Source organism: Leptidea sinapis, chromosome 39 (genome assembly GCF_905404315.1).
Source record: "Leptidea sinapis chromosome 39, ilLepSina1.1, whole genome shotgun sequence".
NCBI classification, from domain to species: domain Eukaryota; kingdom Metazoa; phylum Arthropoda; class Insecta; order Lepidoptera; family Pieridae; genus Leptidea; species Leptidea sinapis.
The window spans coordinates 1,986,211-2,003,273 of NC_066303.1; the positions used below are offsets into that span (position 1 = coordinate 1,986,211).

General features: G+C 34.2%; 1 protein-coding gene across 3 annotated transcripts in view; it reads left to right on the plus strand.

The window, feature by feature from the left end:
• Nucleotides 1-17,063, plus strand: part of LOC126976156 (uncharacterized) — a 48,724-nt gene that overhangs the window by 13,319 nt on the left and 18,342 nt on the right. For all 3 annotated transcript variants that reach the window (XR_007731848.1, XM_050824375.1, XM_050824376.1), the window contains one exon: nucleotides 199-294. Coding sequence is in view for 2 of the 3 variants with exons in the window: in XM_050824375.1 (XP_050680332.1) it covers nucleotides 199-294 (96 nt within the window). In the remaining variant the exon portion in view is untranslated. The remainder of the gene's footprint in view (nucleotides 1-198; nucleotides 295-17,063) is intronic.

Here is a 17,063-nt window from a genome sequence, read left to right on the forward strand (position 1 = left end):
TACGCTCAACTTTACAGCTTATCGCCCTAGCCCTATCTTACATAAAGTAAAAACACTTCTTGCGTCCCTTTGTGCCTCCACAGTATTGTGGCCTCACCATGACTCAACATGTGCTGCAAAAACTGTACTCGTTTGTCAAATGATGACGAAAACACTTGTTTTGTGTCACATATATAAATATTATTATTTAATTTCCAGAAAGAGCGTATCATAAGTTACTTGAAGGCCGTGAAATCATCAAGAATGCGCAAAACACACCTTTTGATGAAAAAAATCTGCCGGATGAAGATGAAGGTAGTCAAAAATTTATCGCTCTTACTTTGATTGTCTGTCTGCGCCTTTAAAGTGATCAAATCATTAATGTTCGCACGATTTGTTGTAATGGTCACGATTATTTATTTATTTATATATTTAGAAACAAACAGTGTTAGTACTAAATTAGACCTACAGTTGCCTTAAAATTAATATTTTATGACAATTAAGACTAAAGTATGGCAAAGAAAAATAAATTATGCAATATAAAATAAAAACAGGTACTAGTAAAAAAAATGCTAATAATAAACTAAGATTTATTATATTATTTATTTACTAAATTATAAAAATGTTATTGTTAAGTAGTTATAATCGTTCAAATCTCACTTTTTCTTAGCACAGTTAGAATATTCTTTTTAAAACTGTACAAGGTTTCTTTAAAAATATCTAAATCAGCAAGTTTTCCATTAAGAAGTCGACATGTCCGCCTTATATAACTATGTAAAACATGTACTAAGTAGGACATGCTATGCTGGAAGCATAGCATGCCCTACTTTTTTTAACTACGAACAAGGGTTTACTTCGACAAGTACGTATATTTCTTTTGGGGACTTGAAAACTAAGTACATCTAGTAATAAAGGAGCATCAATGTTAACCACATTACGATTTTATAAAGTAGCATTGCATCAAAAGAGTTTCGGCGATCACTTAATTTGACAATATTGTGATTATTACATGATTCAGCGTAGCTGGAGTACCTAGAATTACTATTATATTCGAGTGACTTTACAATTTTTTTTTGGAGTCTTTCGCTTCGGTTGGTATGGATAATATGGAAAGGATTCCAAACACTACAGGCATACTCGACGTGACTCCGAATGAAACTATTATATAAGATTTTATACGTGGTCGGCCTTTTAAATGGCTTTCCAACTTGTAGAATAAAAACTGACTGTTTATATGCTTTGCTTAACATTTTATCTATGTGAGGCAAAAAACGTAGCTTTGAATACATGATAACTCCTAAGTCACGAATTTGAGTTGCTCTAGTCAATTTTTTATTACACAATTTGTAATTGAATATTACTGGTAATCGCTTTCTACTAAAAGTGATGACAAAACACACAAAATACTCGAAGTTCAAAAAAAGATGGTCGCTATAGCAAAAATATTGAAAGCTACTAATATCAACTTGAAGAGAATTACAGTCTTCTACATTTCTAATAACTCTAAACATTTTTGTGTCGTCAGCATATAAAAGTAAGTTAGAATTTTTTATATAGTCACTAGTATCATTAATATATAATATAAATAGTAATGGTCCCAAATGGGACCCTTGTTTCTCCAGAAGGAATAAATTTGTAACGCGATGTATAACCACCTAAGACAACAGCTTGAGAATGATTCTCTATGTAGGATTGTATCCAACGAAAAAGATCGCCGTGTATACCAAGTCGATAAAGCTTATGTAATAAGGTCTTATGGCATATTTTGTCAAAAGCCTTAGCAAAATCAGTGTACACAGCGTCTACCTGTGCGTTATCATCCAAAGCATCGAGAATGAGTTCACTAAAACTAATTAAATTCGTGTCAACACTTCGACCTTTATAGAAACCATGTTGATGTGGAGTTATATGACGCCTTACAGCTCATGATAGTTGGTCTGTAACAATTTTTTCTAGTATTTTTCCAAATTGGCATAATTTTGATATAGGCCGATACTTGTCAATAAATTGGCTAATATCTCCTTTTGGTATCGGAGTGACCAGTGCCATTTTCCAAATGGCAGGGACACGCCCTTCTCTAATGGTACATGGTATATGGTATAGGGGCTCCTGTTTCCGTAATTAGACCACTAGCATGGGTCCATTTTGCGTGCAGTAATGGCCAGTTACTCCAACCAGCCCAGCTCCTTCCAGAATTTCAGAACATTCCTGGGGTGTTCGCAGATTTCCTGGAGCGACCTCGTATTGGTTAAGGTTTTTGCCCGTTGGTTGGCCACCCCCGCACATTCCAGGATTACGTGAGTGACCGTTTCGTCTTCGGCCAGACAGCCTCTGCACTTAGGACTGTCCGTTACGCCGATTATGAAAAGGTGTTTGTTTAGTGATGTGTGACCCGTTAGGGTGCCCACGATTACACGGATGTCATGTCTGTTGAGGCTGATAAGTCTACGTGTCAGTTTGGGCGACTGTGCAGGTATCGCCTCCTTCGACTGTCTACAGCTTGAGACATACATCCATCGGTAGTTGTGTAGGTCGTTGGTGAGAGAGCATATCCATGAGCGCATTTGGCTGAAGGGCAGTGGCAGAAGTGGCAATGGACCAGTCACTAGATTTGCCGATGCCCGCCTTGCAAGCTCATCCGCTGCATCATTTTCCAACGAACCGCTATGTCCCTTGATCCATTGCAGAGTTACCCGGTTATTTATTTATTTGTATAAAGAAACTTACAGCTATTTATATTACATAAAGGTATGATAATCTATAAATATTACACTAGCTAAAATACACTGGCCTGCAAAAGTAAGTATCACACTTTTCAAATTAATTTTTTTTCTTAACTATAGAAGGTAGAGATATAAGATTAAAAACGTTTTGTTGCAAAATTTTATAGGCTTTAATTCTTAGAAACTAAAATTATACATTAGTAATATTTTTAACTTAAAAAATATAAAACAATTAAAATAGACATTTTTAGTTAAGTGTAAAAAAATTCAACTAAAATGTATTACATGTTATTTAATTTTTAATAACTGGTATTGCCTCCTCGAGCTCTGATTACAGCTTCGAGCCGGTTTGGCATACTGAACACTAGGTTTCGGAGCCGATGTTGGGGAATATTCTCCCATTCTTTTACCAGGGCCTGCTTTAGTGCCCTGAGGGTAGTAGGTGGTGGTCTGCGATTTCTGACTAGCCTCCCAAGCTCATCCCAGGCGTGTTCAATTGGGTTGAGATCAGGACTTCTTGATGGCCAAGCCATCACGCTGATACCGACCTCCTGAATATACTCTTGTACGATATGAGCCGTGTGTGGCCGGGCATTATCATGCATGATGATCCATCACCCATATTTGGTAAATACGGCCCTGCATACTCATTGAGAATCTCTTGAGCATATCTTTGCCCAGTGAGGGTGCCATTTTCTATCGCTACTAGCTCTGTGCGACCTTCTGAAGATATGCCAGCCCATACATGTACACTGCCTCCACCGTATTGGACTCTTTCTGAGATGTAGGCTTGAAGGAATCGCTCACCAGGTCACCTGTAAACACTTCGCCTTGCATCAGAAGTGTAAAGGGTGAATCGAGACTCATCTGCAAACAAAATTCTTGACCATTCTTCTTCATCCCACTGCATGTGTTCACGGGCGTATCGCAGTCTCGCTACTCGATGCTATCTCTCGAGTTTTGGGCCACTCGCTGGTCTTCGGGGTTTCAAATTTGCTTGAGCAAGTCTTCTTCTCACTGTACTAGTACTAGTACTAATGTAGTCCCTCCGGGTCTGAAGTAGCTGTTGCTGGACTTCAACTGCATTTTGGTGGCGATTTCTTAACACAGTGGAAATAATATAACGATCTTCTCGGGCACTGGTACACCTGAGTCTGCCATTACAAGGTCTCTTCAGATGGTGTCCAGTCTCTTCGTACCTTCGCTTTACCTTCTGGACCGTTCGTACCGTCACACCCACCATTCTTGCTGTGCGACGCATACCGATGCCTAGTTCCAGAAAAGCCATGATCCTAGCACATTCTTCAACTAAAAGAGGCATGATAAATAAATGTTATGTGCTTTTTAGCATAAATTTTTAAAACAAGACCCATCGATCTTGAAAAAAAATTAAAACAGAAAGAAAGAGCCAATAAATTCACTGATACAAATATAACCTTTAGATACCAATTTTTTTAACAAAAGATACAAAATCGTACTTATTACATCGAAATATGTCTATGTGGTTATAACAGTTATTGTGTGTTCTGCAAGCTCTGATAAGAAATCTATTCTTACAATAATTAGACCTAAAGAATGGGACTAAAAATATTTGATCGGTGGATCGATGACCTATTATTGGACATTTGAAGCAAATACCACTTAGTAGGAGTGGAGAGTCAACAAAGTTGTTAATTATTTTGTACAAGAACGTCTGATCTCTGTGTTCACGCCTTAATACTAAAGTATGTAACTCCGGCAATGAGTCACCAAATTTGTACCTAAGTCTTCTTAAAAATTTTTGTTGGATTTTTTCAATCTGATTAATATAGGTAGAATATAAGGGGTTCCATGCCGAAGCAAACTCCAATTGGCTTCTAACTAAGGAGTTGTATAACATAATGTACGTATTTATATGTTTAAAGTCACTAGATTGTCGGAAAACAAAACCCAGCATTTTGTAAGCCTTAGCTGTAATATTTTCAATATGAGTGGCTAAGTTTAGTTCACTGTCAAGTAGTACTCCTAGGTCTCTGACCTAGGTCACTCTATCAATTGTTTTGTTTTTTAACCTATAACAATAACGGATCGGTTGTTTCTTTCAAGAATATGTAATGGCATGACATTTACCTATATTTAACTTTAGATTGTTTGCAGAGCAATATTCATAAAATGTGTTTAACTCCTCTTGAAAACGCCGGCAATGTTCAACAGAATTAACAAAGAAAAATATTTTTGTGTCATCTGCGTACAATAAAATTTTGGAATGATGAAAACATTGTGTCACATCATTAATAAAAACGTTGAAAAGAAGCGGACCAAGATGATAGCCCTGAGGCACACCAGATGTAACTGGTACAAAACTAGACGTATAGCCCTTTACTGCTACGGCTTGGGACCTATCGCATAGATATGATCATAGCCATCTCAAGAGGTCACCATGTATACCGATGTTATTAAGCTTACTTATTAATAGATTATGTGAAATTTTGTCAAATGCTTTTGAGAAATCGGTATACACGGCGTCCACCTGATATCCCTTCTCCATTGCGTCTAATGTCAATTCTAGAAACTCACACAGATTTGATTCGGTGGACCTACCACTAATGAATCCGTGCTGATTCATTATTATGAACGGTCTAATTCAGGGGTGCTCAAGCTTGAACTGCTGGCAATATACCTCAAAATTGTTAGAATACGATTGATCGGATCTGAAAGGCTTCAAGTATGTGTGATGATGGATTGTAGTCTAGGTAGAGTGTCACGATCAAGGTAAGTGTAGGTCTGCTCTTAAATGTCAATGAAAAAACTCATAATTATTATTCAGAATTGCGAGTTTATTAGTTCTTACAAAACAAACGCGTTATAAATTTCTAAGATTAACTAAAGAGCGACTTTGGATGTTGAAGCGTGACACTGGATGTCCTGAGCATACTTTTCGTAAGATGGTACTTAATTACCGATTTTAGTTTATCATACCGGATTTTTTTCTCGAGATCGACTCAAAAAGCACTCGCGATCGACCTGTCGATCCCGATCGACCGTTCGAGCACCCCTGGTCTAATTGCTGGTAATAATGAATCATATACTATCTTTTCAAACAGCTTAGGCACTACAGACAACTTGGAGATACCGCGGTAATTAGCAATGGCTTATCCCCTTGTTTAAAAATGGGCACAATGATAGATTTTTTCCATATTCTGGGCATAGCACCTGTTCTTAATGAAACGTTAAAAATATAAACAAGAGGAGTCGCTAGTTGTTTACTACAACATTTGAGAAAAATCGGATGAATACCATCGAGACCAGTTCCTTTGTTAACGTCAAGATTCTTTAGATATTTTTCAACCACGGAGTTATTAATATAAACATAATTTATAACACAATCATTACATCCAGTATCTATGTGTACGTCGCCAGTAGAGGAAGGTTCAAAAACAGACTGTAAAAATGTGTTAAATAGATCCGCTTTTTCTTGACCGTCGGATGCATGAATGTCACCAAAGTAAAGAGTATCAGGTATAAATAAATAAATTCTTTATTTTGCTAGAAAACATGTAACAATGGGGTAAATAGTTTTAATGTATCAATGTTATCGGCCATTTCTGGCATGCAAAATTATTATTAACAAAATTCTAGTTATTGTTATAATTGATTAACAAACTCTATATTTTAACACATTCAGTGCCATTGACACGCCTAGCGTGTCCACACTAATTCTTATCTGCATGCCGCCAGCACGCCGGGCGTGCTCACCGTTTTTCATCTATATCTCAAAGATTAGACAATATTATTGTCCGAAAGACTCTGAGCATAAACTTTCTGCCGTAAGCTAAAGTATTCTGAAGTGGTTCCAGGATCTGATATTTTTTTAAGGTTCATCAAAAATAATCTATTATGTAATGCCGCGAACATACCAGGCGTGTTCATCTCCAGCAGTTCTCAATCTTTTATATTATTAGGTCAATTTACTACATTTATAATGCCAATAATAAAATATAGAATATTTTTTATAAGTTATCATTTATTTTATTCCTTGGCACTTAGGTTGAACAAAAAAGATAAAATAAATTGCATAAAATATTTACCTATAATGTACCCCTTTAGGTACCTAATTATAAACGCTTATCAGCTGTTGTGTAACTCGGATCTGTTTCCTTCTCTCTCTTTCACCAATATCTTTTCATTCATCGGAAGAAGACAAAACCCTGCCCAGGATCTATTCCAATGTTATAAAGCTGAAGAGTTTGTTTGTTTGGTTGAACGCGCTAATCTCAGGAATAACTGGGCCCATTTGAAAAAATTTCGGTGTTTGATAGCACATTTATTGAGGAAGGCTATAGGCTACTTTTTATCCCTAAAAAGTAAATGGTTCCCGTAAGACGTGGGTAAAACCGCGGGGCACTGCTAATATTAGATACGTTTGGCGATCGTTTATAAATAAAGTCCCTAGTAGGAATACCATTTACTTCAGTTGCTTGCCAATTATTTTTTTGGTAATAAAACAAACCCGAGTGTCATAAAAAGATTAGGTGAGCCGCACATTGGGACGTTACCATGCCTGCCGTAAGGTCTGTAACAGAGAGCGCAACAGGCGGCGTCCTATTCCCACGTTTTATTGCACCACGGGCAGCAAGTCTTTAACATTAGTATAGCTCCTTACATCAGTGTTCGAAGTGTTCGACATCGGATGTTTCCTACGATCTCTTCCTTTCACTGGATTTACGTTTATACTTACGAAGACCCCGGCTTGTGTTATTGGACCCTGTGATTGCTTTTGCAAAGACCCCGGCTAGTGTTATTGGACCTTGTGATTTCTCTTGCATAGACCCCCGCTTGTGTTATTGGACCTTGTGATTACTCTTGCAAAGACCCCGACTAGTGTTACTTTTGTGATTGTTTTTACGACGAGCTCAGCTTGTCCTTGTGAAGAATTTGGTATCCTTACCGGCTTCGCTAATTACTTCGCTTAAAACGGTGGTAAGTTAAATTATACTCTTATTATAAATGTGAAAGATACCTACATAGTTCGTTTCATTAACGTGAAAAATAATAATCTTAACAAATACAGTGTAAACTCCAAATAACGACACTGAAGGGACTCTGCATTTTATGGCGTTATAGAGAGGTGTCGTTAAATGGAGAGAAGAAAAATCAGAATTCTAAAAATATTTCAGACTAGTTTTAGTAGTTATGTACACAAAAACAATCTTATTTAATCTTATTGGGTATAGTCTGTTATTTTTGTATGACGTCTTTTGCTTTTACTTCGCCATGTTTACAGTTTGAAAGTTTGTGAGCAACTGAGGTCTGACAAAAATGATACCGTATAGATAATGCATGACATGTATACGACATCAACGCATTGGGTAATAACCTGTAATGTTGGTGTAAGTGTTTATAAATAAATAAATGACGCCTATTTATTAGTCATGGTCAAAAACAGTAGATACACGTGCAAGCAATCCCAATTTGAAAACAAAAGAATGAATTTCTTAGAAAGTTCGGTTTGCATGGTGCCGACTGTCGAGATTATAGTGGGCTAGGATAATAAAACGACAAAAAAACGTACACAGCTGCGCAGTTTTTATAAATTTTAGCAACTTACAAGGTATTTTACGTCGTTATTGAGAGTGAGTGTGACGCTATGTAGAGTGTATCATTGTATGGTAGACAAACTAAACCAACCAAAGTCAATTGATTTCGATGCTTTAGAGAGTTTGTCGTTAAATCGAGTGACGTTACATGGAATTTACACTTGTTGTACGAGTTTACACTGTATAATAAATTCAATAGATACATAATTTGTTTGTTTCATACACTTTAATCGGTCCAAACATTGCGAGTTTTGGCGGGATACTTTAAACGTATTGTATTTGTACACACAATTTGTACACTGCAACTTTAATCATTTTCTGTCATATTAATAATATTTTGATGACTTTTGATATTTGAAAAAATGATTTTACATTTTAGGTAATGGATCCAATCGACAATTCTATGCCATCTTGCTCATGGGAAGACCCAAATTGGGTTTACCATGGGATAGAAGAAACTTTAGGAGCTATGGTAACTCTGGAATCAACTCCTCCAAGAGATGAACCAACTTCGTGTTTGACTGACGCTGAGCTCTATGGCATACTCTGTGGCAATATTATTGACGAAATGGAAACAGATGAATCCGAACCGGAACCGGAACCCGAACTGGAAGTGCAGAACATTGAAGAAGTACCTGCTATTAATGTACCCGATCGTGAATGGTGCCCAGGTAATCCTTGTGATTATCCAGTAATACCATTCACGCAGACTCCAGGCCTCAAAGAAGATATCGTCGATACACCCATTGGCTACTTTGATGCTATATGCAATATGGAGTTACTTCAATTGCTAACAGATTGCACTAACAATTACGGTGAACGCGAGAAGTCGTCAGCTAGTGCGGACAAAAGTAGAAGTAAATCGTGGAAGGCAATAAGTTGTGAAGAGTTGAAACTGTTTTTTGGCCTACTTCTTCATATGGGTTTTATAAAACTAAATAGATTATGTGATTATTGGAAACAAGAAATTTTTTTTAATCAGCCAATATTTTCATTGACGATGGCAAGAAATAGGTTTTTACTTATTTTAAGAATGTTATGCGTTAGTATAGGAGAAACAGCAACAAGTTATAGCAAAATCAAAAATATAATAGATTTTTTTAACAAAAGAATGTCAGAATTATATTACCCAACAAAAAATATTGTTATTGATGAGTCAATGATGCTTTGGAGAGGTAGATTACGCTTTAGGCAATATATGAAAGGAAAAAAAAATAAGTATGGTCTGAAGTTCTATGCACTAGCTGACCAGTCTGGGGTAATATTGAAACTGCACCTGTACGGCGGTGCGTCTGATGTTATTGTGGGAGGATTAAACCACGTTAACAAAGTGGTAATGCATTTGATAAAAGAATATTTAAATGTAGGGCACCATTTATTTATGGATAATTTTTATACAAGCGTTAATTTGATAGAAGATTTATACTATAAGAATACTTATTGTACAGGAACACTACGAAAATTTCGAAAAAATAATCCTCAATTAGTTGTAAAAACAAAATTAAAAAAAGGTGAATTGTGTATACAACATAAAAATAATGTGTGTATAATTAAATGGTTGGATAAGAGGGAAGTCATGGCGATCTCTAGCAAATACAAAGGCAACTTTAACATTATTACTAATCGAAGGGGGCAAAGTAAAGCAAAACCAGAAATGATAACAAAATATAATAAAAATATGAATGCAATAGATAAGCATGACCAAATGCTATCATATTATACGTGCGAGCATAAATCTTTGCGGTGGTATAAAAAAGTTATCATTCACATCATGCAGATCGTCATGATCAACTCTTATTTCCTGTACAATGAGTATTCAACTCGAAAATTAAGCTTATATGATTTCCGATTAAGCGTCATAAAATCCATCGTGGAACCCTACATAGAACGGGAACAACAAATCCCATTACATAGACAGGTACATTGCTTGATGAAATTGGAAAAAAATTATCACGGAAAAACCAAACGAAAAAGATGCGTACATTGCTGGAGAACAAAAAAAGGAAGAGTAATGTCGCTATTTGGTTGCGACACCTGTCCGCAACAGCCAGGCTTGTGCATGGAATGTTTCAGACCGTATCACAAATATTAAGTGGTACTAAACTTATTCATAGATACCTACTGATTAAGTAAGAGTTGTACTCCACTTATCAAAAAAAAAATTTTTCCAATGTGCATTTGATCAAAGAAAAGGACAATTTCTATTGATAATTATTGTATAATATTGTTGGTCTAATTACGTTGATTTTTTAACATTTATCTTTAACATAAGTAGTAACTATAATATTGTACACACAATAAGTGCTTTAATAAAGACGTTGATTTCTCAAATCACTATTATTATTTCAATTGAAATCACAACCCTTAGGAACTCAATTTCTTTCCTCAAGAGAATCATAGAAACCTTTTAAACAATCAAGGCAACTAATTTCTCACTTTTCTTTAAAAATATCAATGATAGCTTTCATTTTATCGTAACGAACGCGACCGTGATAATTTGCTAGCTCGCATGCTACAACACTTCCGAAATATTCATTGCATCGAATTTCAATATTAGTATTGTTGTTACAAGTCAACCCTGGTTCAGTCATGGTACCAATTTCTTTATATTTAGTAATTGTTGGTCTTCCGTCAGTCATGGTGTTTACATCCTTTTTGTCATATTCATCCATTTGTTGCGAATATGTCCATTTTTGGGAGTAAGGTACATCTTGTAGTTCTGTAAATATATCTTGCGATGAGTTCGGTGAGCTTGATGCGTTCGCGATGTATTCTGAAAGCAAATAATGATCAACAATTATTTAAAGTCGTATAAAGTGGCTATAACTTTTAATAAATGTCATTTTTATTAAAAAAAAAACAATTAGGCGAAAAAACCAAAAATATACTAACGTAACGTAACGACATTAACTATTCTATGCGGACGAAGTCGCAGGCAAAAGCTAGTATTTAATAAACAATAAGTTCAAAACATTTACTGTCTCCAAATTAAAATCTAAACTTCTTAGAATTGTAGACAGATTCCTGTAACGTTTTAAACATCTGGAGTTGAAATGTTATCAGCCTATTTGTAAAACAATAGATGCGTCAGCAGTCAGCACGGCTTGTTTATTGTGTTATTAGCGATAATATATAACAGTGCAAATAATGTTTTCAAACACAATCGTCGGTTTTTTAAGAATCTTTTTGTTCCTTAATTCTTTTGTGTAAAATTGATGCGGTTAATTACTTGCGGTGCTGCTTCAAAAACCTTATGAAATACGTTAATATTGACAATATAATGTGCTATCTATAGGTACCTGCATATCATAAAGTAGGTACCAGGTACCGACCGAATGATTTACAATTTAACACTAATCCACTACGTCACAATAAGTGCACTAAAAGTTTTAAGACAAGATAAGAGAAATATGTTATCGGCTCACCTCCTACTTTTGGGCGTTTTTGTGAGGGTGGGCTATCTGCTTGCGTCGCATCATCATCATATTCCACTGTTTCTTGCACATATTTTGTTTTCCCTAAAAAATCATAAATAAGTAACCAAAGGTTGAAATTCACTGATCAAATTACGATAAATACTTACCTTGGAATCTACTAACTGCCATAATTTAACTTTCAAAAGCACAAACACTGCTAAAAACAAAATATCTCTTCAGTAACTCGAGAAAGACTGATCAATAAACACGGTTGAAGCCGAAATAACGCTTTCTTTGATTTTACCTCTTAACAGTGCCGGTGAACACGCCTAGCGTGCTACGTAATTCCATCCTGCAGTGCCGCGAGCACACCTAGCATGTTTGCGTTTTTTATAGGGCGGCATCGCTGGGAAGTATTAGAAAATCGTGGTGGCATTGAATGTGTTAAGCACTCAGGTTAATTTAAATTATAATTATTATTTTTAAATGTCATTATTTAAAGACTAGAATTTATATATATTTTAAAGTCAATTTAATTTAACCTAATGTGTCAACATTTCATTTATGGAATAAAAACATTTATCTATAAGCCATGTAAAAAGATCCTTTTTAAATCGTTGGACGGGTAATACACGTAAGCTTGGAGGGAGTTTATTAAATATTTTTATACACATGACATAGCTACATTTTCCGTAGGATGCATTATGATATTTGTGTGCAATCACCAGTCTGTAACCGTTTCTTGTATTTCTCGGATAAATATCTCTTGCTTTTGTACAGAAATGGTCATGTTGTTTGACAAAGATACATATTTCGTATATATACATACAGGGAAATGGAAGAATACGTAATTTAAACAGTGGTTCACATGAATCTAAGTAAAAAGCTCCTGTCATAGCTCTTAAGCATCTCTTTTGGGCTATGAAAGCTCTATTAGCCTCGCTAGAGTTTCCCAACAAGATGAGTCCATATCGAAGTACTGATGCGACATAACCATGAAAAGCTGCCAGGACTGTACTTGGTAAAGCCGTTTTACGCAATCTATACAACACATAAACATATCTATAAATTTTTTGGCATACCATGTCTACATGCTCTTTCCATTTTAGATTTTTATCTAGAAGTACTCCTAAAAATTTAACATACAGAGCTTTCTTCTATTTGGGTATTTGTATAATTTATCTTAAGGCTATAGTTATTAGAGCGGTTACTTAAACTAAATTGCATAAATGAGGTTTTTTTAATATTAACTTGAAGATTATTATCCTCTAGCCAATTTACAACTGTATTCATTTCATTATTAATTTCACTTTCATAAATATCAATCTCATTTTTATTATTACATGTCATAATTATTGATATGTCATCGGCGAATAAATAACAGTCATTTTTTGTCACACTAGGCAGGTCATTAATATAAATTAAAAATATTAATGGTCCAAGGACGCTTCCTTGCGGAACACCAAATCTATTTAATTTAAAGTTTGATTGTTGGGCAATTATGGTAGCCTTTTCGTCGATAGAATTGATCTCCACACATTGCTTACGGTCTTTTAAGTACGACTCCATCCAATTAAGAGCTGGTCCTCTAACGCCATTTTGCTCCAACTTATCCAACAAGATGGTGTGTGATACGAAGTCAAAAGCCTTGCTCATATCAAAAAATATAACACACGTTGGTTTTTTTGAATCTATATTTTCTGCTATTTTGTTAACCAGTTTAAATGCAGCTAATGTTGTCGACTTGTTTTTTTGAAAGCCAAATTGTTGCTTGTTTATTATATTATTTTTTGTAAAAAAATTTGTTAAACGGCCATACATTGCTTTCTCAAAGACTTTTGAAAAAATAGATACGAGTGCAATTGGGCGGTAGTTATTAAGTTGTTTTTTATCGTCTTTTTTATGTAGTGGCTTGACCACCGATAATTTTAGTGCGTCTGGGAATTCACCAGTTTCAAACGACAAATTGATTAGGTATGTTATAACTGGTACTAGTTCATCTTTGCATATTTTAATAATTTTTGTGAGAATTTCATCATAGCCTACTGCTTTAGCATTCCGCAACAATTGTATTATTTTTAATGTTTCGTTTTCCGTTACTGGATTGAGAAAAATACTCCTTCCAGTTTTATTTTGATTTATACAAGGTTTCAACTTTCGCTTTGTCAGACATTTATCACTGCTGTTAGTCAAATTTATCCAATAATCATTAAAACTGTTTGCTATATCTTTAGTGCTATTAATCTCATTATTTACTATAACTGATTCTATACAAGTGTCACTATTGTTACTTTTTGTTTCATTTTTAATAATTCTCCACGTCGCATAGCATATGTTTTTACTGTTTGCTACATAATGGGTATTATTCAATTTTTTTGATGTGGCAATACAATATTTAAGTGTTCTTGCATATTTCAAATAATTATTCTTATTGCTATCGTCTTTTTTTTCTACATTTTCTATATCTTAATACTCTTTTTATTTTACAGCTTATTTGAATACCTTTAGTTATCCATTTGGGCTTTCCATTGGATTCCATATTTTTAATTTTTATTCTCGGAAAACAAAGTCTATATAATAGAGTTACTAAGGAATGAAATTTGCTAAAAGCGTTATTGAAGTTTTTTTCCTTCATAGACTTCATTGAACGACAAGCTTTTTAAGTAATTTTTGAATATCTCAATATTATAATTACTATAATTACGTTTGTACATAAACATAGATATTTTATTTTTAATGTTAACACTTTCGAAACTTAAAATTTGTGCTGTGTTATGGTCAGAAATATCGTAATTATGTAAAGAACCTATAGCCCCATCAATATTACTCATTATTTTTATTTATTTATTTATTTATTATTTATTATTTATTATTTATTATTTATTATTTATTATTTATTATTCATTATTCATTATTCATTATTCATTATTCATTATTCATTATTCATTATTCATTATTCATTATTCATTATTCATTATTCATTATTCATTATTCATTATTCATTATTCATTATTCATTATTCATTATTCATTATTCATTATTCATTATTCATTATTCATTATTCATTATTCATTATTCATTATTCATTATTCATTATTCATTATTCATTATTCATTATTCATTATTCATTATTCATTATTTATTATTTATTAGGAGATTCAACAGCTTTCATAACATTACAAAACAATCTTAATAGTCATAGCTAGCCATTTACAGAATCCCACGTGTATATAATTAGATAGTTACATATGTGTGCGATACACCAGCCTATAATCCAACATACCTACAGCCAATATTATATATAAACTAGATACACTATAATACAATTAGCACAATATATGTGAACATAATATGCATACCAATTACAACTCCTATAACATTACTATAAATTATCAACTAACTTGTATAACATTATCCAATACTACCTAATCAAAAAAATCCCTGTCCAGTAGCCGTCTCGCCGTTGCCACACTTGTGTTGAATAGATCAATGTTTATGTGCTTAGAGGTTTCATTGAACTTATTGCCTGCCCTTACTAAAAATGCATTTTGCCTATAGTTAGTTCTCACTTGCGGTATATTTATTAGAGGATTAAATCTAATAGGTTTGGGTACATTTAGTTTAAGTTTTTCTAATAGTTCAGGACAGTCCACCCTATTGGAAGCTATTTGCAATAAATATGTAATGTCCGCGATATCCCGTCTAGCAGAGAGTGGAAGTATGTGCATGTATGTGCTTCGGAACTATAGGGAATGCGCAAACGGAAACATAAGTATTTTATGAATTTCATCTGGATTTTTTAAATTTTATCAATATTGATATTATATCGCGGATTCCAGACTTGTGATGCAAATTCCAATATACTGCGGACAAAAGAACAGTAAAGCAACTTATAAGTTTTGGCATGCTTAAACTCAGCAGAGCTTCTTAAGACGAACCCTAATGACTTCGAAGCCTTTGACACAATGTTATCTATGTGATCATTAAATGATAGCTTATAATCATGTATTACACCTAGATCCCTAATAGTTAAACATTTATTTAAACACTGATTCTTCAGGTAGTAGTCTACAGATATTTGTTTTGGTTTCCTAGAAAAAGAAACAACAAAACATTTGTCTGGATTTAGGTCAAGTTTGTTCATAAGACAGTAACTGTCTAGGCGTGCTAAGTCAGATTGAAGCTTTAATGCGTCGTTGGCACTTCTAATGCATGTAAAAATCTTCATGTCATCAGCGAAGCAAAGCAAGCGAGAGTAAAGGAAACAGGACGCTATATCGTTGACAAAAATTGCAAAAAGCAACGGACCAAGAAGAGATCCTTGGGGAACCCCACTAGGAACCAGAATCCAACTGGATGTGTAATTATTATTATATGATCAATGCATGTACTATTTCTCGTTGGTAGATTAATGTGTAAACTAAAGTTAAAGTTTTGCACGATTTGCTGTAACTGTTGAGAGATTTTATTACAATTCAGTGTATTAATATTAAAATCACCTGATATAATATTTTTTTTATTCTTTTTACAGTATTTCTGAAGCACGGTTCTTAGTTTTTCAAAAAATATACTTACATCAGAATCAGGTGTCCTGTAGATACAAATGATAAACAAATTTTTGTCCACTATGTCTATCCCACAACATTCAAATGCTTTCGGTTCTAGGTAGGTATTCTAAATTTTTTGATCCTATCCCTTGTGATGTTAATATACAAACACCACCCCTCCTTTTTTTCTACTGTAATTTGATGCTAACAGATACCCATTTAGTTTTATATGACTTTCATGCCCTTTTGGAATGAATGTTTCCGTGAAGCATAGTATGTCAATTTTATCTGTATTTTGCAGATCTTCAACCATGATTTCTATTAAGTCTTTCTTTGCTAGAAAGCCAGCAACATTTTGGTGAAGAACTTTACAAATGCATGTTGACTTATTAATTTTTGGCACGAAAAAACAGTGTTTCCCCATTTTTGCTGTCATCAACTTTATTTGGTTTAAAATAAAAAGGAATTGTTCCCTTTGGTGCATCCTGAGATGAAGTTAAAGTTTGATCATTTTTTGAAGTTACGTCATGAGTCACTTTCTTAAAATAATATGGTATCGTTCCTTTTAATGTGGAACGATATATGTGTCTTTGTTTTTTGAAATTCAAAAACCTTTTATTGTAGTCTATTTGGTCAATTACGAGATTTATTTTATGGCACATGTTATAATACGGCGTGTTATTTCGATAAATGTTTTCATCGAGATTAAGAAACGTACAATTAGGAAACTTGTTACATATCAATCGCAACATGTCATTAAGTTTCAGTTCATTCAAATGCCTACTGAAAGTCACACTAGTTACAATAATATGGACTTGTGGT